This window comes from Leptonychotes weddellii, chromosome 5 (assembly GCF_054177405.1).
Source record: "Leptonychotes weddellii isolate Sample4059 chromosome 5, ASM5417740v2, whole genome shotgun sequence".
In the NCBI taxonomy this organism is placed as follows: Eukaryota; Metazoa; Chordata; class Mammalia; order Carnivora; family Phocidae; genus Leptonychotes; species Leptonychotes weddellii.
This window is the reverse complement of record NC_138373.1, coordinates 73,121,466-73,147,306: the sequence shown is the minus strand read 5'-3', so window position 1 is coordinate 73,147,306 and position 25,841 is coordinate 73,121,466. Positions and strand designations below refer to the sequence as shown.

General features: G+C 37.7%; 1 protein-coding gene and 1 pseudogene across 1 annotated transcript in view; both read left to right on the top strand.

Annotated features, from left to right (window-relative positions):
* The window catches only part of LOC102743505 (C-type lectin domain family 4 member A), a 28,975-nt gene extending 12,444 nt beyond the window's left edge, over nucleotides 1-16,531 (top strand). The window contains exons 4-6 of the mRNA XM_006738239.3: nucleotides 12,555-12,706; nucleotides 14,193-14,308; nucleotides 15,526-16,531. Coding sequence (XP_006738302.2) covers nucleotides 12,555-12,706; nucleotides 14,193-14,308; nucleotides 15,526-15,673 — 416 coding nt within the window. The 3' untranslated portion in view covers nucleotides 15,674-16,531. The remainder of the gene's footprint in view (nucleotides 1-12,554; nucleotides 12,707-14,192; nucleotides 14,309-15,525) is intronic.
* A 516-nt stretch (nucleotides 16,532-17,047) lies between these two features.
* On the top strand, nucleotides 17,048-17,451 carry LOC145721715 (barrier-to-autointegration factor pseudogene; annotated as a pseudogene).
* Nucleotides 17,452-25,841: the final 8,390 nt, after the last annotated feature.

Here is a 25,841-nt window from a genome sequence, read left to right as displayed (position 1 = left end):
GCTATGGTAAGTGCTGTGAATTGTGCAAGACTGTTGAATCACAGATCTGTACCTCTGAAACAAAAAATACATTATATGTTAAGAAAAAAAAAAAAGAAGAAGATAGCAGGAGGGGAAGAATGAAGGGGGGGAGATCGGAGGGGGAGACGAACCATGAGAGACGATGGACTCTGAAAAACAAACTGAGGATTCTAGAGGGGAGGGGGGTGGGAGAATGGGTTAGCCTGGTGATGGGTATTAAAGAGGGCACGTTCTGCATGGAGCACTGGGTGTTATGCACAAACAATGAATCATGGAACACAACATCAAAAACTAATGATGTAATGTATGGTGATTAACATAACAATAAAAAATTTTAAAAAAAAGAAACTAATATTTGGATACTAGGTATGCTCATTGCTACTGAGGTGTTATTTCTTTTAGGCCCCCTCAGTTCACAGAACAAGGAAATATATATGTGTGTACTAACCTGTGCATGTACATATATTGATAAATATTTGTACTGTAACTATGTATATCTGTAATAAAGTACACATCAGTTTTTACTGGTGTCTAAAACTTTCATTGATTACATTGCATCATTCTAGCCTACTCCCCCTTGTTATCTTTAATGACCACTCCAACAGAGAGAAATCTGGTTCCCATCATCTGCTCAGTACATTTACATAATTATTTGATTCCAGTTAACACATATAGCAGTATCAGAGTTGTAAACTCAAACCACCATGGGAAACAACTTTATCAACTAGAATAGAATCTTTATCAAATAGAATAGAACCTTTATCTAATAGAGATAATCTTTAATAAAGATAATATCTTTATCTAATATTTAATCTAAATATCTAATATCTTTATCAAATAGAATAGAATATGTGCAGTTTCTTTTGTCTTTAATCCATTCCATTTCCAGTTATTGCAGTCATCCTACCCACCCCTAGTGTGGTTGTTTCCAACACTTGTAATATAGAGTTAGATTCTCTTGTCACAGTCTTCATTCTTTCATGGACCCCTGGACTTCCTAAATGAATTTTTAAAATTTGCATGCAGGGCGCCTGGTTGGCTCAGTTGGTTAAGCTCAGGTCATGATCCCAGGGTCCTGGGATTGAGTCCTGTATCGGGCTCCCTAGTCCATGGGGAGCCTGCTTCTCCCTCTGCCTCTGCCTCTCTCTCTGTTTCTCATGAATAAATAAATAAAATAAATAAAATTAAATAAAATTTGCATGCAATAACTATGTAAAGTTATGTGGATTTTGACAAATGCATAGTGTTATGCATTTTTACATAAAAATCTCCTGTGCTCTACTCTCCTTTCCAGACTCTTAGTAACCACTGAAATTTTGACTGCCTATATAGTTTTGCCTTTTCCAGATGTCTTATCATTGGAATTACAGTTGGTAGTCTTTTTACTCTAGATTATTTAATTTTATCATTTAATTTTTTTATTGATGTATAATTAACATACAATGTTATATTAGTTTCAGGGGTACAATATATTGATTTGACAATTCTATATGTTAATTAATGTTTACCTTGGTAAATATAATTACTATCTATCACCGTACAGTGTTATTAATATTATTGACTATGTTCCCTGTGCTGTACTTTTCATCTCCATAACTTATGACTTATTTATTTTATCATAAAGTTTGGGGACACCTGGGTGGCTCAGTCGGTTAAGTGTCCAACTTTTGATTTCCACTCAGATCGTGATTTCAGGGTTGTGAGATTGAGCCCAGTGTTGGGCTCGATTGTGGGTGTGGAGCCTGCTTAAGATTGTCTCCCCCTTCCTCTGCCCCTCCCCCTCTCCAAAAAAAAAAGAATATAAGTGGAAGTTTGTACTTCTTAATGCCCTTCATCTATTTCACCCATTCCCCGCAACTTCCCATCTGGCAACCATCAGCTTGTTCTCTGTATTTGAGAGTCTGTTTGTTTTTTGTTTTTTGGTTTGTTCATTTCTTTTGTTTTTTAGATTCCACAAAGTGAAATTATATGGTATTTGTCTTTCTCTATATGACTTATTTCACTTAGCATAATACTCTGCAATTACAGTCCATCCATGTTGTCACAAACAGTAGGATTTCCCTCTTTCTCATGACTGAATAATGTTCCACTGTATATAAATACCACATCTTTTTTATCCATTCATCTATCAATGGGACACTAAGGTTGCTTCTATATCTTGGCTACTGTAAACAATGATGCAATAAACATAGAGGTGCATTTATCTTTTCGGTTTAATGTTTTTGTTTTTTGGGGAGTGTCAGTACTCAGTAGTGGAATTACTGGATCATATGATATTTTTATTTTTAATTTTTTGAGGAACCTCCATACTGTTTTCTTTTTTTTTTTTTTTAATTTTTTATTTGCGAGAGAGAGAATGAGAGACAGAGAGCATGAGAGGGAGGAGGGTCAGAGGGAGAAGCAGACTCCCCGCCGAGCAGGGAGCCCGATGTGGGACTCGATCCCGGACTCCAGGATCACGACCTGAGCCGAAGGCAGTCGCCCAACCAACTGAGCCACCCAGGCGCCCTCCATACTGTTTTCCATAGTGGTTATACCAATTGACATTCCTAACAGTGCATGAGGGTTCCCTTTTTTCCCACCTCCTAGCCAACACTTGTTATTTCTTGTCTTTTTGATGTGACCCTATCTGGCTGGTGTGAGTAATATCTGACTATAGTTTTGATTTGCATTTCCCTGATGATTAATGATGTTGAACATCTTTTCATGTGTCTGTTGGTCATTGTATGTCTTTGGAAAAATGTCTGTTCAGGTCCTCTGCCCATTTCTAGTAGGATTATTTGTTTCTTTGGGTGTTGATTTGTATAAGTTCTTTATATATTTTGGATGTCAACCCCTTGTTGGATATATCATTTGCAAATATCCTTTCCCATTCACTAGGTTGCCTTTTTGTTTTGTTTATGGTTTCCTTTGCTGTGAAAAGCTTTTTTATTTCGGTATAGTCCCAGTATTTCATTTTTGCTTTTGTTTCTGTTGCCAGAGGAGATATATCCATAAATACGTTGCCAAGGGATTACCATCCCTATTTTTTCTTTTAGGAGTTTTATGGTTTTAGTTCTCACATTTAGGTCTTTATCCATTTATTTTCTTTTTTTTTAAATATATATATATTTTAAGATTTTATTTATTTATCAGAGAGAGAGAGAGACAGAGACAGGCAGAGGGAGAAGCAGGCTCCTTGCTGAGCAAGGAGCTCGATGTGGGACTCGATCCCAGGACCCTGGGATCATGACCTGAGCCGAAGGCAGAGGCTTAACCGACTGAGGCACCCAGGCGTCCCTATCCATTTATTTTCATGTATGGTGTAAGAAAGCAGTCTAGTTTTATTCTTTGGCATGTTGCTCTCCAGTATTCCTCACACCATTTATTGAAAAGATTGTATTTTTTTCTCTGTATATTTTTGCCTCCTTTGTCGTAGATTAATTGACCATATAACTGTGGGTTTATTTCTGCGCTTTCTGTTCTGTTCCCTTGACCTATGGGTCTGTTTTTGTGCCAGTACCATACTGTTCTTATTATAATAGTGTTGTAGTGTATCTGGAAATGTGAAATTGTGATACCTCCAGCTTTGTTGTTGTTGTTGTTGTTTTTTTAAAGATTTTATTTATTTATTTGAGTGAGAGTGAGAGAACACAAGCAGGGGGGAATGACAGAGGGAGCAGCAGAGAGAGAGGGAGAAACAGGCTCCCCAGTGAGCAGGGAGCCTAATGTGGGACTCGATCCCTGGATCCTAGGATCATGACCTGAGCTGAAGGTGGATGCTTAATCAACTGAGCCACTCAGGTGCCCCCAGCTTTGTTTTTCTTTCTCAAGATTGTTTTGGTTATTCCAGGTCTTTTGTGGTTCCATACAATTTTAGGATTATTTGTTCTAGTTTTGTGGAAAATGCTGTTGTTATTTTGATGGGGATTACATTGAATCTGTAGATTGCTTTGGGTAGTATGGACATTTTAACAATATTAATTCTTCCGAGTCATGTGCATAGTATATCTTTGCATTTGTGTCCTCTTCATTTTCTTTCATCAGTGTCTTATGGTTTTCAGAGTATAGGTCTTCTACCTCTTTAGTTAAATTTATTCCTAGGTAATTTACTCTTTTTGGTGCAAATGTAAATGGAATTGTTTTCTTAAATTTTCTTTCTAATATTTTGTTATTAGTGTGTGGAAATGCAACAGATATATATAATACAATATATTGATTTTGTATCCTACAACTTTAATGAATTTATTTATTGGTTCTAATAGTTTTTTGGTGGTCCTTAGGATTTTTTGTATGTAGTATCGTGTCAACTGCAAATAGTGACAGTTTTACTTCTTCCTTACTAACCTGGATGCTTTTCATTTCTTTTTCCTGTCTGATTGCTGCAGCTAGAACTTCCAGTACTATGTTGAATAAAAGTGGTGAGAGTGGACATCCTCATCTTGTTCCTGATCTTATAGGAAAAGGTTTCAGTTTTTCATCATTGATTAATGTTGTTAGCTGTGGGTTTGTCATATTTGGCCTTCATTATGTTGAGGTACATTCCCTGTAAACCCACTTTGATGAGAGTTTTGTCATGAACAGATGTTGTATTTTGTCAAATACCTTTTCTGTATCTGTTAAGATGATCATATGGCTTTTACCCTTCCTCTTTATTAACATCATGTATCACCCTTGCTTTCCTGGAATAAATCCCACTTGACTGTGGTAAATGATCCCTTTAATTTGTTGAAATCAGTTTGCTAATATTCTGTTGAGGAATTTTGCATCTATGTTCATCAGAGATATTGGCCTATAGTGGTTTTTTTTTTGTTTTTGTTCTTGTTTTGTTTTTAGTGTCTTTGTCTGGTTTTGGTGTCAGGGCCTTGTAGGGCAAATTTGGAAGTTTTCCTTTCTCTTCTGTTTTTTGGAATGGTTTGGAAGAATAGATAATAATTTTTCTTTAACTGTTTGGTGGAGGGGCGCCTGGGTGGCTCAGTCAATTAAGTGTCTGCCTTCAGCTCAGGGGCGCCTGGGTGGCTCAGTTGGTTAAGTGTCTGCCTTAAGGGTCCTGGGATCGAGTCCTGTGTTGGGCTCCCTGCTCAGTGGGAGAGTCTGCTTCTCCCTCTGCCTGCCGCTCCCCCTGCTTGTGCTCTCTCTCTCTCTCTGACAAATAAATAAATAAAAATCTTTAAAAAAAAATAAATTTTGGGCGCCTGGGTGGCTCAGTCGTTAAGCGTCTGCCTTCGGCTCAGGTCATGATCCCAGGGTCCTGGGATCGAGCCCCACATTGGGCTCCCTGCTCTGCAGGAAGCCTGCTTCTCCCTCTCCCACCCCCCCTGCTTGGGTTCCTTCTCTCGCTGTGTCTCTATCAAATAAATAAATAAAATCTTTATTAAAGAAAAAATGTTTGGTGGAGTTCACCTGTAAAGCCATCTGGTCCTGGACTTTTTTTCTTTTGGGAGGTTTTTGGTTACCAGTTCAATTCTGTTACTAATAATTGGTCTGTTCAAATTTTCAATTTCTTCCTGGTTCAGTTTTGGAAGATTGTATGTTTCTAGGAACCTATCTATTTCTTCTGTATTGTCCAGTTCGTTGGTCTTCAGTTTTTCATAACATTCACTTATAATTCTTTGTATTTCTGTTGTGGCAGTTATTTCTTCTCCTTTATTTCTGATTTTATTTGAGTCCTCTCTCTTTTTCTTGATAAGTCTGGCTAAAGGTTTATCAATTTTGTTTATCTTTTCAAAGAACCAGCTCTTGGTTTTATTGATCTTTTCTATTTTTTTTAGTCTCTGTTTCCTTCCTTCTGTTAGCTTTGGGTTTTATTTGTTCTTCTTTTTGTAGTTCCTTTAGATCTAAGTTTAGGTTGTTTACTTTAGATTTTTCTTGTTTCTTGAGATAGTCCCGTATCATTATATATTTCCCTCTTAGAACTGCTTTTGCTGCATCCCAAAGATCTTGGACTGTTACGTTTTCTTGCATTTTTAAATTTCCTCTTTGATTTCTTGGTTGGCCCCTTCATTGTTTAGCAGCATGTTGTTTAGCTTTCACATGTTCTTTTTTCCCAGTTTTTTCTTGTAATTGATCTTTAGTATTATACTGTTGTGGTTGGAAAAAGTGCTTGATATGATTTCAGTCTTCTGAAATTTACTGAATCTTGTTCTGTGGCCATGTGATCTATCCTGGAGAATGCTTTATGTGCACTTGAAAAGAATGTGTGTTCTGCTGTTTTTGGATGGAATGTTCTGCATATATCTGCTAGATCAATCTGGTCTAATGTCATTTAAGACTACTATTTCCTTGTTGATTTTCAAGACCCCTGCTATTATTGTATTACTCTCAATTTCTACCTTTATGTCTGTTAATATTTGCTTTATGTATTTAGGTGCTCCTATGTTGGGTGCATAAACATTTATAACCGTTATGTTCTCTTGTTGGATTGGTCCCTTTATCATTATGTAATGATAGAAGTATACCCTTCTTTGTCTCCTGCTACTTGTTTTCAAGTCTGTCTTGTCTGATACAAGCTTTGCTACGCTGTTCTTTTTCTTCTTTTTCATTTGCATGGAATACCTTTTTCCATCCCTTTACTCTCAGTGTGTATGTTTCTTTAGGTCTCAAGTGAGTCTCTTACAGGTAGCCTGTGGATGGATCTTGTTTTTAATCCAATCAGTTACTCCATGTCTTTTGATTGGAGCATTTAGCCCATTTTTACATTTAAAGTAATTATTGGGGCGCCTGGGTGGCTCAGTCAATTAAGCATCTGCCTTTGGCTCTGGTTGTGATCCCGGGGTCCTGGGATTGAACCCCACATCGGGCTCCCCACTCAGGGGGCAGCCTGCTTCTCCCTCTCCCTCTGCCCCTCCCCCCACTCATGCGCTCTCTCTCTCACTCTCTCTCTTGAATAAATAAAATCTTTTTTTAAAAAAACCCCAAAACCCCAAATTAAAGTAATTATTGGTAGGTATGTACTTTTTGCCATTTTGTTAATTGTTTTCTGGTTGTTTTTGTAGTTCTCTGTTCCTTTCTTCTTCTCTTGCTCTCTTTCCTTGTAGTTTGATGACTTTCTTTAGTGTCATGCTTGGATTTCTTTCTCTTCGTTTTTTGTGTATCCATTACAGGTTTTTGGTTTGTAGTTCAATTCTGTTATTAGTGTAGTTACTATTAGGTTCTATAGGTTCTGTTAGGTTCTAGTTACTATTAGTTACTATTAGGTTCATATATAGCATCCTATGTGTATAGCAGTCTATATTAAGTTGATGGTTGCTTAAGTTCAAACACATTCTGAAAGTACTAAATTTTTACTCCCTCCTTTACATTTTATGTATATGAGGTTACATCTTGCATTTTTAAATTTTGTGTATCCCTTGATTGATTTTCATAGATACAATTGATTTTACTGCTTTTTGTTTTAACCTCCATGCTGGCTTTATAGGTGATTAATTAAAATTTTTTTTAAGATTTTATTTATTCATTTGAGACACAGAGATAGAGAGAGAGAAAGCATGAGCAGGGAGAGAGGCAGAGGGAGAGGGAGAAGCAGGCTCCTTGCTGAACCAGGAGCCCGATGTGGGGCTCGATCCCAGGACCCTGGGATCATGACCTGAGCTGAAGGCAGACACTTAACCATCTGAGCCACCCAGGTGCCCCATAGGTGATTAATTAAATCTTTGCTATATGTTTGCTTTTACCAGTGAAATTTTTTCCTTTCATAATTTTCTTACTTGTAATTGTGGCCTTTTCTTTCCACTTAAAAAAGCCCCTTTAACATTTCTAGTAAGGCTGGTTTAGTGGTGATGAATTACTTTAACTCAGTTTGTCTGGGAAACTCTCTCTCTTTCAATTCTGAATGATTGAGTATTCTTGGGTAGAGTATTCTTTGGTCATAGGTATTTTTCTTTTTAGCACTTTGAATATATCATGCTGTTTTCTTCTGGCCAGCAAAATTTCTGCTGAAAAGCCAGCTGATAGCCTTATGGGATTTTCCCTTGTATGTCAGTGTTCTTTTCTCTTTCTGCTTTTAATATTCTCTCTCTATTATTACATTTTGCCATTTTAACTATTATGTGGACCTTTTTTTAAAAGATTGTATTTATTTATTTGAGAGAGAGAGAGGGAAAGCACGAGCAGGGGGCAGAGGGGTAGAGGGAGAAGCAGACTCCCTACTGAGCAGGGGGCCTGATGTGGGACTCAGTCCCAGGACCCTGGGATCATGACCTGAGCCGAAGGCAGACGCTTAACCTGAGCCATCTAGGTGTCCCTCCTTCTGAAGTTTTAATGTGGATTTCTTGTATACAACATATAGCTGAGTCTGGTATTTTTATCCATTCTGACAATCTTCGTGTTTTAATTGGTGCATTTAGACCACTGACACCCGAAGTGATTATTGATATGGTTTTTATCAATATCTATCATGTTTGTAATTTTTTTCTATATCTTGCCCTTGTTCTTTGTTCCTTTTTATCTTTTATCCTTTTTATCTTTATCTTTATCTTTTTTATCTTTTATTATTGATATGGTTTTTATCAATATCTATCATATTTGTTATTGTTGTCTATATCTTGCCCTTGTTCTTTGTTCCTTTTTTATCTTTCATTCACTCTTATTCTCTCTTTTGTGGTTTTGAGAATTTGATGTGATTCCGTTTTCATTGCATTCTTAACATATCAGTTATACTCCTTTTTTATTGGCTGCCCTAAAGTTTGCAATATACTTATACAACTAATCCAAGTTCACTTTCAAATAACTATACATCTTTGTGTACAGTGAGAGTATCTTAAAATAACAAAATAATTCTAATTCCTTCCTCCTGTCTCTTGTATTATTGCTCCCATTTATTTCACTTACACATTAGCATACATAATCGAATACGTGGTTGCCATTATTATTATTATTATTATTATTATTTTTAAAGATTTTATTTATTCATTTGACGGAGAGAGAGAGACAGCGAGAGCGGGAACACAAGCAGGGGGAGTGGGAGAGGGAGAAGCAGGCTTCCCTCTGAGCAGGGAGCCTGATGTGGGGCTTGATCCCAGGACCCTGGGATCATGACCTGAACCAAAGGCAGACACTTAACGACTGAGCCACCCAGATGCCCCCTCCATTATTATTTTGAACAAACAAAAGATCAATTAAGAATATAGATCAATTAAGAATATAAAAATATGTTTTTATTTTACCTTCACTTATTCCTCTTTTTGATACTCTTACTTTCTTTGTATAGATCCATGTTTCTGACCTATATTATTTTCCTTCTCTCTAAGAAGTTCTTTTAACATTGCTTATAAGTCAGTTTCTACTGGCATCAAATTCCCTCAATTTTTGTTTTTCCAGAGAAGTCCCTATTTCTTCTTCACCTTTGATGGTTAATTTTGCAGGGTACAGAATTAGGGTGATAGTTTTTTTCTCTCAGCACTTTAAATATTTTACTCCATTCTCTTCTTGTTTCTGTGGTTTTAGAGAAGTCTGATGTAATTCTTATCTTTGCTTCTCTGAGGAGGTGTTTTTCCCCCCTCTGGCTTTTTAAAATTTTTTTAAATTATTTATTTTTTAAATTTTTAAAAGTTTTTATATACATTCCAGTTAACATACCATGTAATATTAGTTTCAGGTGTACAATATAGTGATTCAACACTTCCATAGGATTTTTCTTTATCTTTGATATTCTGTAGTTTGAATATGATATGTCTAGATGTAGTTTTCTTTGGCATTTATCCTGCTTGGTGTTCTGTGAGCTTTTTGAATCTGTGGTTTGGTATCTGTCATTAATTTGGAGGAAATTCTCAAATGTTATTGTTTCAGTATTTCTTGTGTTCTGTTCTCTTTTTATTCTTCTTCTGCTATTCCCATTATGCATATGTTACACCTTTTGTAGCTGCTCCACATTTCTTGGATATTCTGTTTATTCCCCCCTCCTTCCCCACCCCCCACGTTCTTTTCCTCTTTTTAGTTTTGGAGGCTTCTATTGAGATACCCTCATGCTCAGATTTTTTACTCAGCTGTGTCCAGTCTAATAATGAGCTCACTAAAGACATTCTTCATTTCTGTTACAGCATTTTTGATCTTTCATGTTTCTTTTTGGTTCTTAGAATTTCTGTCTCTCTGCTTACATAGCTCATCTCTTCTTGCATGCTGTCTACTTTGTTCATTACAGCCCTTAACATAGTAATCGCTTTAAATTTTTGGTCTGAGAATTCCAACATCTCTGCTACATCTGAGTCAGTTCTGATGCCTGCTTTATCTCTTCAAACTGGGGGGTGGGGTGGGATGTTGTTTGTTTTTTAGTATGCTTGGTAATTTTTTCTTGTTAGCTGGATGTGATGTACTGAGTAAAAGGAACTGCTGTAAATAGACCTTTAGTAATGTGGCAGTATGGCGTGGTGAAGGGGAAGCATTCTGTAGTTCTATAATTTTGTCTCATTCTTTTAGTGAGTCTTTGCCTCTAGACTTTGAACTTAAAGTGCTTCTCAGCTCTTCTAATTACTTCCCTTAAAGTGGAACAGGATGGCTAGAGTGGGTATTTTCCCTTTCCCTAACCAGGCTCTGATAAAACCACAGCGGGTTAGGCTCTGGTTACATAGTTTTTCTTGAGGGTAGACTTCATTAAAAAGAACAGAATGCTTTGGTATGTTTCAGAATTGCAGCTGTGCCCCTCCCCTTGCCAGAAGCCCAAGGGGAATTTTCTCAGATAAACCTGGTAGAGCTCCAGAAGGTAAAACTCTGCAAGTTTTTCCCTCCTTCCCCACCATTGACTGGATTACCCTAGAGTTTTTATCTCTCAGATTTTCCACACTGAGCTTCCAGCAATTCAACAATTACAGTTCAGGTTTCCCTTCCCTGGGATTTGTTCCCACAGAAATTTTGGCTCCTGGATTTTTGCTTCAGTAAGTTGTGATCCTCTGTATTTGTCTGTCTGCATAATTTTGAGAGCAGTGTCTTAGCCTGTGAAGAGTTGTTGATTTGCAGTTTGTTCATCTTTTTACTTGTTAGGATGGAATGGCAATTTCGACCTTCTTGCATGCCAGACTGGAAACTGGAAGTCTATTTATTTTTTTAGTCTATTTTGTCTCTGTTGTTTGAGTAATTTCTATTATTCTTTCAATTCACTGTTTTTTCTGTCCTCTCCATTCTGCTGATGAGCACATCCACTGAGCTTTTTATTTTATTATATTTTTCAATTATAAAATTCCATTTGGTTCTCATTTATATCTCTAATTTGTTGGCTGAAATTTTCTCGTTCTTTTCTGCGGTATTCTTTTTTTCCATTTGGTTCAAACATCTTTGTACTTTCTTGTTGAAGCATCTTTATTATGGTTTCTTTAAAATTTTTGTCAGAGGGGTGCCTGGGTGGCTCAGTCAGTTAAGTGTCTGCCTTCAGCTCAGGTCATGATCCCAGGGTCCTGGGATCAGGTCCTGCATTGGGCTCCCTGCTCAGCGGGGAGCCTGCTTCTCCCTCTCTTCCCCGCTCGTGCTCTTTTACTATCTCTGTCACTCTCAAATAAATAAATAAAATGTTAAAAAAATTAAAAAAAAACTTTGTCAGATAATTCTAATATTTCTTTTATCTTGATATTGGCATGTATTTATTTTCTTTTTTTAAAAATTAATTTTGAAGTTGAAAACAGAGCTACCCTATGACCCAGAAATTGCACTACTGGGTATTTACCCCAAAGATAAAAATGCAGTGATCCAAAGGGGCACATGCACCCCAATGTTTATAGCAGCAATGCCCACAATAGCCAAGCTATGGAAAGAGCCTAGATGTCCATCAACAGATGAACAGATAAAGAAGATGTGATACACACACACACACACACACAGGAATATTATGCAGCCATCAAAAAATGAAATCTTGCCATTTGCAATGATGTGGATGGAACTAGGGGGTATTATGCTAAGCGAAATAAGTCAGAGAAAGACAAGTGTCATATGATCTCACTGATATGAGGAATTTGAGAAACAAGACAGAGGATCGTAGGAGAAGGGGGGGGAAAATGAAACGAGCCGAAACCAGACAGGGACACAAACCATAAGAGACTCTTAATCTCAGGAAACAAACTGAGGGTTGCTGGAGTGGAGGCAGGTGGGAGGGATGGGGTGGCTGGGTGATGGACACTGGGGAGGATATGTGCTATGGTGAGCTCTGTGAATCGTGTAAGACTGATGAATCACAGACCTGTACCCCTGAAACAAATAATACATTATATGTTAATAAAAAATTTTTTTAAATTAATTTTGAGAACTTGTAATTCATGGTATGATGGGTAATTTTCCATTGAAACCTAGATATTATTGTGTAATATCTAAGAGTCTGGATCTTCTTTAAGCCCTCTGTTTTAGCTGGCTTTTTCTGACACCACTCTGGCAAGGGAGATGGGACCCTACCTTGTTACTTTCTGACATAGGTAGACTTGATCTCCTTGACACCTGATTGGTGGGCTCCTTGCCACTTCTGGGTGAAGATGCAAGTTCCAGTTTCTTTGAGGTCTTCCTGGGTCCTGAATTTTGTAATACAACACACTTAAACTTTTTCTTTTTTATTGGACATCTGTGGCCTTCTGTCAATACAGAGAAAGATTGGAGCTGCTGCCCAAAGGCTTGGAAGTCATTTAGTTCCAACTGCTACTTTATTTCTACTATAATAAGAAATTGGACTGAGAGTGAGAGGAACTGCTCAGAAATGAAGGCTCACCTGCTGGTGATAAACACCAAGGACGAACAGGTACTTTCTTTTTTTTTTTTTTTAAAGATTTTATTTATTTATTCATGAGAGAGAGAGAGAGGCAGAGGGAGAAGCAGGCTCCCAAGGAGCAGAGAGCCCGATGCGGGACTCGATCCCAGGACCCGGAGATCATGACCTGAGCCGAAGGCAGACGCTTAACCGTCTGAGCCACCCAGGCGCACCTAACAGGTACTTTCTAATAGATGATGGAGTCAGGAGTCCTGCCTAGTTGTTGTATACCTCTCTTGTCTAAGGAGGTTTTTTGTTTGTTTTTTTTTAAAGATTTTATTTATTTATTTGACAGAGAGATAGAGAGAGAGCACAAGTAGGCAGAGCTGCAGGCAGAGGGAGAAGGAGAAGCAGGCTCTCCGCCGAGCAGGGAGCCCAATGCGGGGCTCGATCCCAGCACCCTGGGATCATGACCTGAGCCGAAGGCAGACGCTTAACCGACTGAGCCACCCAGGCGCCCCTTGTCTAAGGAGGTTTTTCACTGTTTTGGAATATTGGTGTTATGGCAGAAGGCTTTTAGTAAAACTGATAAGAAAGGCTACCTAAGCCTTTACATGCTACACCTTCTTCCTGTTTCCATAAAACTAATCTCTCCCAAAATAAGTTGGGGCATTTAAAGTATCATATGTGGGGTTTGAGTTGAAGAACGAAAATGTTTTAGGCTGAATATCAGTTTATTATTTCAACCTGTAAATATTTTATAAATTATTAACTGTTTCACTGAGAAAGGGGTATTATAGCAATAGAGAAACAAAGTTCAATCATGAAGAATCACAGTCAACGATCAGGAATGAAGTTAAAGAAGTTATGAAAGGAAAATGATTGAATCTGCAAAAAAATTTTTCATGCATGACTTTGAAGAATACCACTTCTTAGTGAAAGGGGGAAGTGAATCTGAGATGAGAATTCATTATGATCCTGGATAGAAATTGCTTCCATTTGTGTTGAACATTGCTGTATTCTGAATGTTTATGTCTCCCCCAAACTTCATATGGTGAAATCCTAACCCCCAAAGATGACGGTATTTGGAGGTGGGGCCTTTGAGACGTGCTTAGATACTGAGGGTGGAACCTTGATGAATGGGATTTGTATTCTTATAAAAGAGACCCCACCCAGCTGCCTCGCCCCTTCTACCATGTGAAGACACAGGGAGAAAAAGCTGGCCTTCACCTGACCATGCTAGTACCCCGATCTGGAATTTCCAACCTCCAGAACTGTGAGAAAGAAACTTGTTGTTTATAAGCTACCTGGTCTGTGGTATTTTGTTATAGCAGCCTGAGCAGACTGAGCCAAGCATCATGCTCACAAGTGATCTCTTTGATCCTGCACTGTTCAGCCGGAGAAGACTTCAGCTTCTGGGGAGGGCCCCCCTGTCGCTCTTCCTGGATCCTTTCCTTTTCTTCTCTTCTCCCTAAGGCTGTAAAGAACTCCGTTCTACCTGAATACTCTAAAGGCTATAACTCTTTTCTTCCTTTAGGATTTTATCTTCCAGAACCTGGATACATATTCTGCTTATTATATAGGGCTGTCAGACCCAAAGGGAAAAAGAGATTGGAAATGGGTTGATCAAACACCATACAATGAAAGTGTCACGTGAGTACAGAATTAGATAAAGGAATCCTGAGCCCTGGATCATGCAGGGATTTTAGAGTGTTACAACTATCAGCTATGAAAATAAAATAGCTTACTCTTCTTTTAACTCTTGGGTTAAATAATTTTATTTGTTATCTCATTTAATCATCACAGGAACTCTATGAAGCACACAGTATTATTTTTCCCACTGTAGAGGTGAGGAAATTGAGTTTAGAGAGTTTAGATAACTCAGCAAAGATTATCTAGCATTGGCAACAAATGATCCTCAAATCCAGCTCTATTTGACACCGAAGTCTGTACTTTTTTTTTTTTTTTTTTTAGATTTTATTTATTTATTTTGAGAGAGAGAGAATGAGAGAGAGAGCACATGAGAGGGGGGAGGGTCAGAGGGAGAAGCAGACTCCCCGCCGAGCAGGGAGCCCGATGCGGGACTCGATCCAGGGACTCCAGGATCATGACCCGAGCCGAAGGCAGTCGCCTAACCAACTGAGCCACCCAGGCACCCTGTACTTTTAATTACTACATTATATCTCTAAATATAACAAAAATTTATGTCAATTAAGATCATGGCCGATTATTGATTTAATATTTCTCATAAAGCAAATGAGCTAACTTCTGATAGTTACAATATCTCATATTTACGTAGGTCTTTTTTAAAACTCTTAAATACTTCAGTGCGTTTTAGTACAATACCACCTTTGATCCTCCTATCACTGTGTGAAACATACAGGAATATGACTCTAGTCTCTATTTTTTAGATATGGAAATCAGGGAAATTAAATTACATATCTAAGATAACAAGAATCTTAGCAGATTTAGCGGTTTTAACTAGTTCTTTGGACTCCAAAAGCAATATATATATAAAAAAAGGAAACAACTATAATGATACTTGGGACTGGGATGAAATCTTTCTTTTCCATCATTTAAGGGAGCTTATGGACTGGCAGTCCCTTGGGAACAGGACATAATGATGGACAAATAGAAGGGCTATCTGTTAGGAGAATGTTTAATGCAATAAGATGACACAATACTGGGTGATGTCAGTTTTTGAGGAAATGCCAGGGCTTCAGGTAGAGGAGAAACTGCATGAGAATTGGAGAAGGAATGATTTGGGCATATCTGACCTTGATTTCCACACGGTTCAGCCCCAGCCCCCTCCCTTGCCCTTTTCAAAGCACTGTTTGAAGAAACAACCTCATCCATTTTTTCCCTTTCAGATTTTGGCACTCGGGTGAACCCAGGAATCTTGATGAGGGTTGTGTTAAGCTACATTTTCGTTATCTAACAAGAAAATGGGGCTGGAACGATGTTCCTTGTAATGGACATCACAAGTCGATGTGCAAGGTGATGAAGATCTACTTATGAATGGGAACATTCTGCATGAACATGTAGTTGAATTGGTATCCACTATTACAGAGATAGCTAACTTGCTCTTCTTATTCATGTGTAAGTCTTGTGTAAGGAATCTTCATAGCATTTTTCAGTAGGCTGTCACCTATTCCATTTATGATAGAATCAGTATACACATTCATTCATTTGTGCCTTCTCCATGTGTAGAAACCATACTGGAGAGTTCTTTTGCAGACACATGGAGGAAGCATGAGCATCCTTTCCAAATTTTTGTTAGAGGAGTTAGATATTTTGCTAAGGAGTTAGATATTGATATAATTATATGATGGGGTTCCTCCATCTGTCTGGATTTTTTTTTTTCATGAGGTTGGTCAAAAGCGAAATAATCCTGTTACTTTCCATTCCTCTCAGACATCTTTAGTACCTTTAACTGAAGCATATTATGTGACAGTTGGAATATGATACACATCAGTGGAAGTTAAGTTCCAGCTTTGTCCCAGTAGACTATTTGGGGTTCTTAACATTCTCTGTTCAGTCTTAGACTGTCATTTAACATCGTGTACAGTTGAAGGGAAATCAGAAATTGAACATTAGAGATTTAGAATTAGAAGTTATTACTAGTGAGTTGACATAGATTTATAATCCCTACTTTTTTTCTTTGCTTCAGTTTTATAGTTTCTGTGTGTAGATTGCCACTCAGAATGGCTCCTGGTTTATTCTTGTTCCCCTTTTCACTGAAGTTCTTACTGACCATTTTATTTATACTACAATGTATAACATATTTATTTTTACATATTTACAGTAAAGCCTGTTATTCATTGCTTTCATATGCTAATTATAATTGATCATAATAAAGCTGATTCTAGCCATGGCTATCGCAGTGTGACCTCTTGAGATTATGCCCTGATTATCTTGATGCAACGGAGTAATTACATTTGCCACTCATTTCCTGACTGTATCTAAAAATGAGTTATTTTTATACAGATCTGATCTTATCCATTGTATGTAGAATTTACCAGTTTATTCTTCAGAGAGCAACTTACTTACAATTCTGGAAGAATTCTAGGGAAGCCTTACTTACAAAGAGCTTTTCCCACTATTATTTCAATAATATGGGGTTGGAGTGAAGGGCAAAAAGAACCACTTTACTAATGCTTTTGATTGTCAGAATAGAGGGTGTGCTTGAACTGAAGTGCGAGGGAGAATTGGTGACATTAGTTACTGCTGGGACTTTAACCTCCACCTTACATTTTATGAATGTGATTCAGATCCTATTTTCTTCAATTTTCCATAAAGCACCACTAAATCAAGATTGTGGGGTAATAGAGTTTGTGTAAGATTTGTGTTTAAGGAGTGATATGAAAATGAAGAGGCGAGCTGGGTGGTGGGAGGAGCTGTTAAAGGAAGGAGCCGGAACTGTCGATTAAGCTGATCAAGATGACAACCTCCCAAAAGCACCGAGACTTCGTGGCAGAGCCCATGGGGGAAAAGCCAGTGGGGAGCCTGGCCGGGATTGGTGAAGTCTTGGGCAAGAAGCTGGAGGGAAGGGGCTTTGACAAGGCCTATGTGGTCCTTGGCCAGTTTCTGGTGCTAAAGAAAGATGAAGATCTCTTCCGGGAATGGCTGAAGGACACATGTGGTGCCAATGCCAAGCAGTCCAGGGACTGCTTCGGGTGCCTTCGAGAGTGGTACGACGCCTTCTTGTGAGGCTCTCTTGGGGAGCCCCCAGTCCCTAGCCCCAGTATTGAGTCTCCAGAGTTTGCAGCCGCATGGGGACTCCTCCCCTGTCCTCTACAAAGGAAGACATTGCTGTTGTTGTACTCACTTCTGATGTACTTCAAGGTCTTTGGGAGTTCTCTCCCTTCACCATTTCAACTTTTTTGAAATTCTCGCTCTTGCATGCATCTCCCTTCTTGCCCTGCCAGTTTCGTGTCAACAATTACCAGCTTTTCTGAGTGGATTCCTGGCCCTTCCTTCACCCCCTGCCCCCACTGGTCTGTTTTATGCTATTTGGTTCCTTTTTTGGTAGAATAGTCACTGTCCTTGTGAAGTTTTTTAAATCAATAAAGTCAGTGACCTTCAAAAAAAAAAATGAAGAGGCATCTAGCTGACTTCAAATGAATGGACAGAATTGTGAAAAATAAGATTGTTGCTTTAAGCCACTAAGTTTTGGGGTGGTTTATTATTCAGCAATGTATACCTGGAACACCTTTGAATTATATTAGTTTTGAATCAGATTCTGCAAAATAATGAAACATACTCAATCACATTGCTGTCTCTAAAAAGATTGACAGTTATAAAGTGAGAATAGATTAATTTTATCATTAGTAAATAAAATGCAAAATAAGTGTTTATTTTTTATACAATTTCTTATTCTTGCGTAGTAGGCATATTATATTACATCATAGGTGTGTGGTTCTTAAATATTTGATATTAAGTGTGCATATACAGTTTTTCCAATTATTTATTTATTTAGAGAGTATGAGCAGGGGGAGGGGCAGAAGGAAAGGGAGAGAGAATCTCAAGCAGACTCCACGATGAGTGCACAGAGCCCAACGTGGGGCTTGATCTCATGACCCTGAGATCATGACCTGAGCTGAAATCAAGAGTCAGATGCTTATCCAGGTGAGCACTCCTTTTTTTCAAATACTAAGTACGACCAAACAAAAATTGTTTTCAGACCAGTGTTCTAGAAAGTGGATTTTAAAATGTTGATTAAAGTTTAGGTAATTGTTCTCTTTGAGGTAAAAGAAAAATAGAGACTACAGACAAAACTATTTGAAGAAAGTGTGTTTATGTTGGTTTATTAAGCAGATATATTTAAGCCTATGAGTGAAATATACTTAGAATTTTAGGCCCTATATTCATCTTTATGGTTGCTATTAAAAACAAACATATAAACAAATAAATATACCAACACTTAAAGCCCTTTTAGTCAACCTGCCACTTAGTAAATGGAATAGGAGGCAGTAGCAGTGGAATCTTTAGTACCAGGGAAAATACTTCTGCCCATCGGAGCGAAAATGATCAGCCTGGATGAGTTCTCTGAAGGTGGGAATCTGCTGACACATGACAACTCTTCAGGGTTTGTTAATGTTAATTTTGTCTTGATGATAATACTGAAACATAAATTAAGTTTTGTCTTTGCCAATATAGAAATCATCCATGGTACCTACTTTGTCAAAGATGAATTCAGTGACTCAAGGATAGAAGAAATAATGTAGTAATCCAACTGTATTAAGCCAAATGTTCAGTATAAATATTTGATTAATCACATTCTCTCTACAAAATGAAATGCTCTACATCAGTTAAAATTGTTGCAAATGAAACTATATAATAAAGAACCAGTATTTTACTGTGGTGCATATTATTGGTCTATTTATACCTTCTTCCTTAGAAACAAAACTTTGATGTTATTTAGAGAGTCACTTTCTTTCATGCAGCCCAGGTACCTTGTGACCTTTCAGCTCTGTGAGTGGATACTGGTTAGTCCAAGGCAATCAAAACGTCATCCTAGTGGTTGGTTTAGGAATAGGCACAAATTGCATGTTTGCCAGTGAATCACCTCTCCTTGTTCTCCGATGAATCAGGAAGCTAATCTCCCTCTCCCAAAGAATAGGAACAGAGAAATATGTAGTCCTGCCTGCTACTGATGGTCATTCTATCACTATGAGGGGAACTAGCTTTAGGATGACAGGAACACCATGGATAGAAGAGTAGGGCAATGGAAAGAATCTGGTTTCTTATGGGTATTGTTGAGCCACTGAATCAACTATTCCTGAAGCATATTCTACTCTGACTTTTTAATAATTAAAGGTAATAAATTTCCTAATTAAGTCTGATTAAATCTTGACTGATATAAAACAGTATATTATTTTTAGTGACCAAACTTTATTGAGATGCAATAGTCTAAAGGAAGAAGCTAACATTTTTAGAGCATGGTTCAGTGATTTTTGTTTGTTTCAGATTCCATTTGAGTGGAATCATATAGTATTTGCCTTTCTCAGTCTGATTTATTTCACTTAGCATAATACCTTCTAGGTTCATCCATGTTGCCTCAAATGGCATGAACTCATTTTTTATGGCTGTATAATTTTCCTGTGTCTGTGTGTGTGTGTGTGTACACACCACATTTTCCTTGTTCATTTGCCTATTGATGGACACTTGGGCTGCTTCCATAATTTGGCTATTGTAAATGATGCTGCAGTAAACATAGGGGTACATATATCCCTTCAAATCAGTATTTTGTTTTCTTTGGCTAAATACCCAGTAGTGGAATTACTGGATCATGTGGTATATCTATTTTTAATTTTTTGAGGAACTGCCATACTTTTTTCCACAGTGTCTGTAGCAATTTACATTTCCACCAATAGTGTACAAGGGTTCCCTTTTCTCCACATCCTTGCAAACATGTTATTTCTTGTCTCTTTGATTCTAGCCATTCTGATAGGTGTAAGGTGGTATCTCATTGTGGTTTTGATTTGCGTTTCACTGATAATTAGTAGTGTTGAACATCTTTTGATGTGTCTGTTGGCCAAGGGAAATTAGTTTTCAATAAAAATATATAAAAATATATAATTTTTGTTCCTGCGTTTGTGAAAAAAATTCTTTAAATGGATCTGAAGTTTTTATCAGAATTTCAAACAGGTTAGTGACCTAGAAGAGTTTCATTATTTATCTGGGTTGATTTCAGTTTCCCAACATGTTAATTTCACTACTATAGTCCTCTTATAAGGGCTAAAGAAAAACAAAATCATTTAAGGTTACCCAAATAAACCGTTCCACTTCTAGTAATGGAGAATTATTTTGTTGTAGACCAACCCTTGTAACAACAACAACAACAAAAACTAGCCAGAGAAAGTTGGCTTCAAAGCATTGGGGAGCTATCATGGCACTGAAGACTTGAGGCACATAACCTGTCTGGATCCATGAACAATGATCAGCCATTCTTCCCCAAATTTCTTGGAATCAGGTAATCCCCAGCATCTTGATATAATCCCAAAGGATCATCCCAAGAATGACTTACAGGAAATTTCTTATCTGCCAGTGGTAATAAGAAACAACAATAATAATCTCATAAATTGAAAATAATGAGATGCTATATATCTTGTACATGTGAGTCTGTATACCAAAAATATCCTCTACACAGTTGTTTGGAAGAATATCTAAGTATCTCTTAGAAGGTAATGCTTGCCACCAACTATTGATTTAATTGTCTTTAAGTTCTTAAACAAGAGAATCAAACTGGGTCTACTTAGTTAAATCATGGACAATAATTTTCAAAAGGGCAACCCAGTGCTGCTTTCTTGAAAAGGGATTTGGTTCAAATTGCTGATTCATTTCTGATGTCCCCTTTAAAAGAGTGCAAGCTGAAAAAACAATATGTACTTTGACTCTAATAGTATGTGATTTTATTTTTAATCTGTGTAAGTTATTATCTTTTCCATTGCTAGTTTTTGCTTTACTCCCTTATTAGACTGAAATAAGCTGCATTTATCTGTACATCTGACCTGAACCTACCACAAGTCTGCTTTTGATCCAATCTCCCTTTCTCCCTATCAATTTTTGTCTTATATTTTATTTTGATGTACTACTCCTTTTTGCTTTTGCTTCTACCATCTCAGCACTCTATTCAAAGCTTGCTACTGTAATCTAGAAATGTATACAGGACAAAGGAATAGAGCACAAGGTTGCCAATGGTCAAGAGCAAAAAGTGACTTGGGGAGCATACATTGGAGATGGGAAAAGAAGAAAATAGGTCTTTAAATTGATTTTCATATATATATATAGTTTACAAGAACTGTTTTCTTTGGACCATCAAGTGAGTTAGTCGTTGGGTTTATGTTTCTTTATCTCTGAGGGGAACTGGAAGCAGATGGAGATGTTTTATAACCACTTCTCCTTTTCCCCTTATGACTTGTTGTATCTCTAACCAACACCAGGGAAAATTTTCTAGGGTTCTCAATATCTATTTTATCATTAGCTATAACTATTCCATCACTTTAAAAGCTTGTTAAGTTCAATATGCACCTATCCATAGCAGGGTTTTTTTGTTTGTTTGCTTGTTTGTTTTCGTATTCAAGATTGCTCACTTGAGAATGTGGAGATATTCATGATATTAATAAAGATAAAGATCTACATTCTAGAGACTGTATGTTATGAAGGATCCCCAAGCCCTTGAGTAATTATAAGGAATTAATGAAGCCTGTCTTTGATGTTACACCCCTTTCAAGCTCCCCCTTTCCTAATCAGGGAGATAATAAAAGATTACTAAACTATGCCCAATATTGGTCTTGATGCAATAAGAATGTTTCATTGCTTTTGCAGATAGAGTCCAGAATCTTCCATTTTGCAATCATATTCCTGAACAATGTCTGTGGACCTTTATGTAATTTCTATATTATCCTTATTATTGAAGCCATATCTAGTCAGTCAAGACTTCTGCTTACTTCCTAAGACACTGTTCAATACATGGATTAAGCTTTCCCTAAAACCCAACATAAAGGTTGACTTGTGAGTACTTAAGACCTACAAATAAATTTCTCTTAGGGCATATGAAATTTTTTATTTTGCATGCCAGAATAACTAGGAATCAGAGAGAGAAATTTTATGTCAGGAATTGAACACACGATCTGAATGCTCTTGTCAAAGTTAGAATGGACAGTTTTGGATATGTGTCTCAATTTCCTCTTTTTAAAATTTTTTTAAAAAGATTTTATTTATTTATTTGACAGAGAGAGACACCGCGAGAGAAGGAACAAAAGCAGGGACAGAGGGAGAGGGAGAAGCAGGCTCCTTGTTGAGTAGGGAGCCTGACGCAGGGCTTGATCCCAGGACCCTGGGATCATGACCTGAGCCGAAGGCAGACGCTTAATGACTGAGCCACCCGGGTGCCCCCCAATTTCCTCTTTTATTTTTCCCAGTATTTTTAAATCACTAGAAACTTTAGTCCAAACCACAGCTTCCCCTTCAAGGTATGGTTTATGTATCTTAGCCTTATAGGAGTGTTTAGCAGTTTGTCTTTGATCTCTTTGAATGAAGCAGAGCTCTAGTTGACATCTTCTGAGAAAGAGTCTGAGACACCTTCTGAGTACAGGGAGCCCACATAATGGTATGAGAAGGGCAACCTTAAGGAAGAGGTGAGCATTCCTTTTCTCAGTTACAGAGAAGAAGGTAGAAGTGTATGATGAGATGATAAAAGTCACCTGGAGAGAAGGGGTAGACAACAGATTGATGGGAAAAAGATTGGACACCACAATAAGAGTCATGGGAAGCTGAAAGAAAGAATAATTCCTCAGAGCCAGAAGCACTTGAAAGAGTAAAAAACCAAATATTAATACAGTGGTATAGGAAGAGGGAGACAAAGTGATGTTTTTGGCAAAACAGGGACTTAATGCATTAATATATTATTTAAGAAGAAAGAATAGGGAAATGGAAATTACGGGTGTCTGAGGGTTGAGTTTTGCCCAGATTGTTTAGGACTATAGAGGCAGCACCTGTTTGTTTATTCTGAGGGAGTTTCTAAGCTCTCCTCGTGTTTTAGGTTTTTAATTACTCAGATTCTTCATCTGGTTTCTTCATTGCTCTAAGCTTAGGAATTTTCACTTCCTGGTCCCCTGATAACTGCATTTTTCTTGCTGATCTGACAGAGAAATCAGTATGGCGGTCCCAAGTGAGATCCTGGTATGTTGCTATGATTTCCATAGCACTCCTCTGTGCTTGTTTCATTGCGAGCTGTGTGGGTAAAGTTCTTCATTGGGTGTCATATCTCTTGATTCCTTTTCCTATCATGTTCTATTAAGATTTCCTAGGATATGTTCTCTTTTACCCCATTAATATGGTAGCTCTGACTTGGAATACCATTTTTGATTTTTCCTCCTCCTCCTGTCCCTCCTCTTTTTCCATCTTTTGATAATTGACTCTGCTTCCAGATTTACTCCACCTGGTTTTATTAGCACTTTCCCCATCATGACCTCACATATGAATGTGTGTTAGTTGTAGACACCCTCTAAGACACTGTCTTCTGCTACTGGGTTCCCTAGTGATCACGTGTTCTGCAGGCACAAAAACCCTATTTTGAGAGTGCAACTATAATTACTTTTATAATCATAATAGAGATTAGGCTCTTTGATTTTCATGTGGGAGTGTTTCCCAGTATGAGAAGAAAAAGTTTTCAAATGAAATATTGAAGATATAAGGGAATAAAATATTTTTTCCCTATTCAATTACCCCCAAATAAGTACTTCAAGTTCATTTTGGGAGAAGTTACAAAGATCTTTTTGCTCTTTAAGCTACAGTTTGGTTTTCTATTTGCTGATAAGGTGATTAAAAATAGTATCAAATAGTCTGGGAGGGAGTGAAAGTGACTTCCTATGTCAAATGGGCCATGTTTGAAGTTCCTTCTGAGATCTAAATCAATCTCAAAGTCTTTTTTTTTCCCACACAGTCTTTATTAAAACACAATTATCACCTAAGTTAAAGCCTGCTTTACTTTTCACGGCCAAGTGCAAAAGAGAAGGAGGCTTAGGAATAGTTATTTCATTAAAAGGAAGCAGATATTGAGGACTCCAAGATAGAAAGTTTTGACAGTATTGAGCTTCATTAGTAGAAGGACAAGAAAGAGTAAGTGAAGAATTATGGCAGCACCTGAGAGAGAACAGGTCTTGCTTAAAGTGCACACCCTTGAACATAAAAGTTAATGTTTATCTGAGATATTTAAAATGTCTAAATGTTTAAAGGTTCCTCTTGGTAGTTATTTACCCTGTATGTTTATCTGTAGCTATCAACAGAAATTTTGGAAAATATCAAAATGATCTGCAAGCGTGCTTCAGGATTATTAAAATTAAGGAGAAACAGACAGCCAGTGAGTCAACAAATATCTATTGATTACTTCGTGAGCATCACTGTTCTAGGTGTTTGAGATTGATTGATGTGGAAAACAGATAAAATCTGCCCTGGAATATAGAACTTAAATTTCAATGGGGAAAGATAAATGTTACGGGCATATAAGCGAACATGATTAATGAATACAAATAGGTAATAATTCAGCATGGTCTTTATTGAGCTTGCCTAGAGAGAAGAGTTGGTGGTGGTTGGAAGCAAGCCAGCTTGGTACAGATATATAAAGCATGAGGCTCTATAGTAAAAAAAAACAAAAACATGAATACTAATCCTTCTTCCTTCACAGTGACTTATCATTTTACATATGGCAAAACTGACAAAAGGCTTTCTGAACTACATACATAATATTAACCGGCTTCAGTGAAGGGACAAGCATGGCAGGTAAGGTGTTGCAATGCCTAACCAGACTTCCCCTTTTCTCAGAGAGAGGACAGGGTTGAGCTCAACATTGGTTTATTCTTTTTTTTTTTTAAATAAAATCTCTGCTTTAAGATATTTCTACACTTACATGTTCATATCAGACTCTAGATCCACCCTCAAAACAATTTTTCCTCCAGACTTCTTGATCTCAATAAATGCTACCAACATACACCATGAAATTTGCTCAAGGCAACACTAGAAGTTATTCATAACAGTTATTAATTTCTTTTTTTTAGAAGTTTTATTTATTTGAGAGAGAGCATTACTGGGGGGTGAGGGGCAGAGGGAGAGGGAGAAGCAGACTCCCCGCTGAGCTGGGATCCCTATGTGGGGCTTGGTCCCAGGAACCTGGGATCATGATGTGAGCTGAAGGCAGACGGCTTAGCTGACTGAGCCACCCAGGCACCCCTATTCATAACAGTTCTTGTTTCACATTAATGTTCATCCTTATCAAGTGGATAAAATCCTCTTTTTGATAGCTAAAGTTCTCAATAATAGCCTTCTCCATTCCAAGAATCAGCTTTATTACTGGTCAGCTTGGATCTTGGAACATGGCTCAGAATGAGACTGCCCTCACTCTAAAATATAGTCCTGGTAGGGGCGCCTGAGTGGCTCAGTCGGTTAAGCGACTGCCTTCGGCTCAGGTCATGATCCTGGAGTCCCGGGATCGAGTCCCGCATCGGGCTCCCTGCTCGGCGGGGAGCCTGCTTCTCTCTCTGACCCTCCCCGCTCTCATGTGCTCTCTCTCTCATTCTGTCTCAAATAAATAAGTAAAATCTTTAAAAAAAATAAAATAAAAAAAAATAAAATATAGTCCTGGTAACTTCATATGTGAAGAGTTAGTGACAGTTGAATTCAGAAT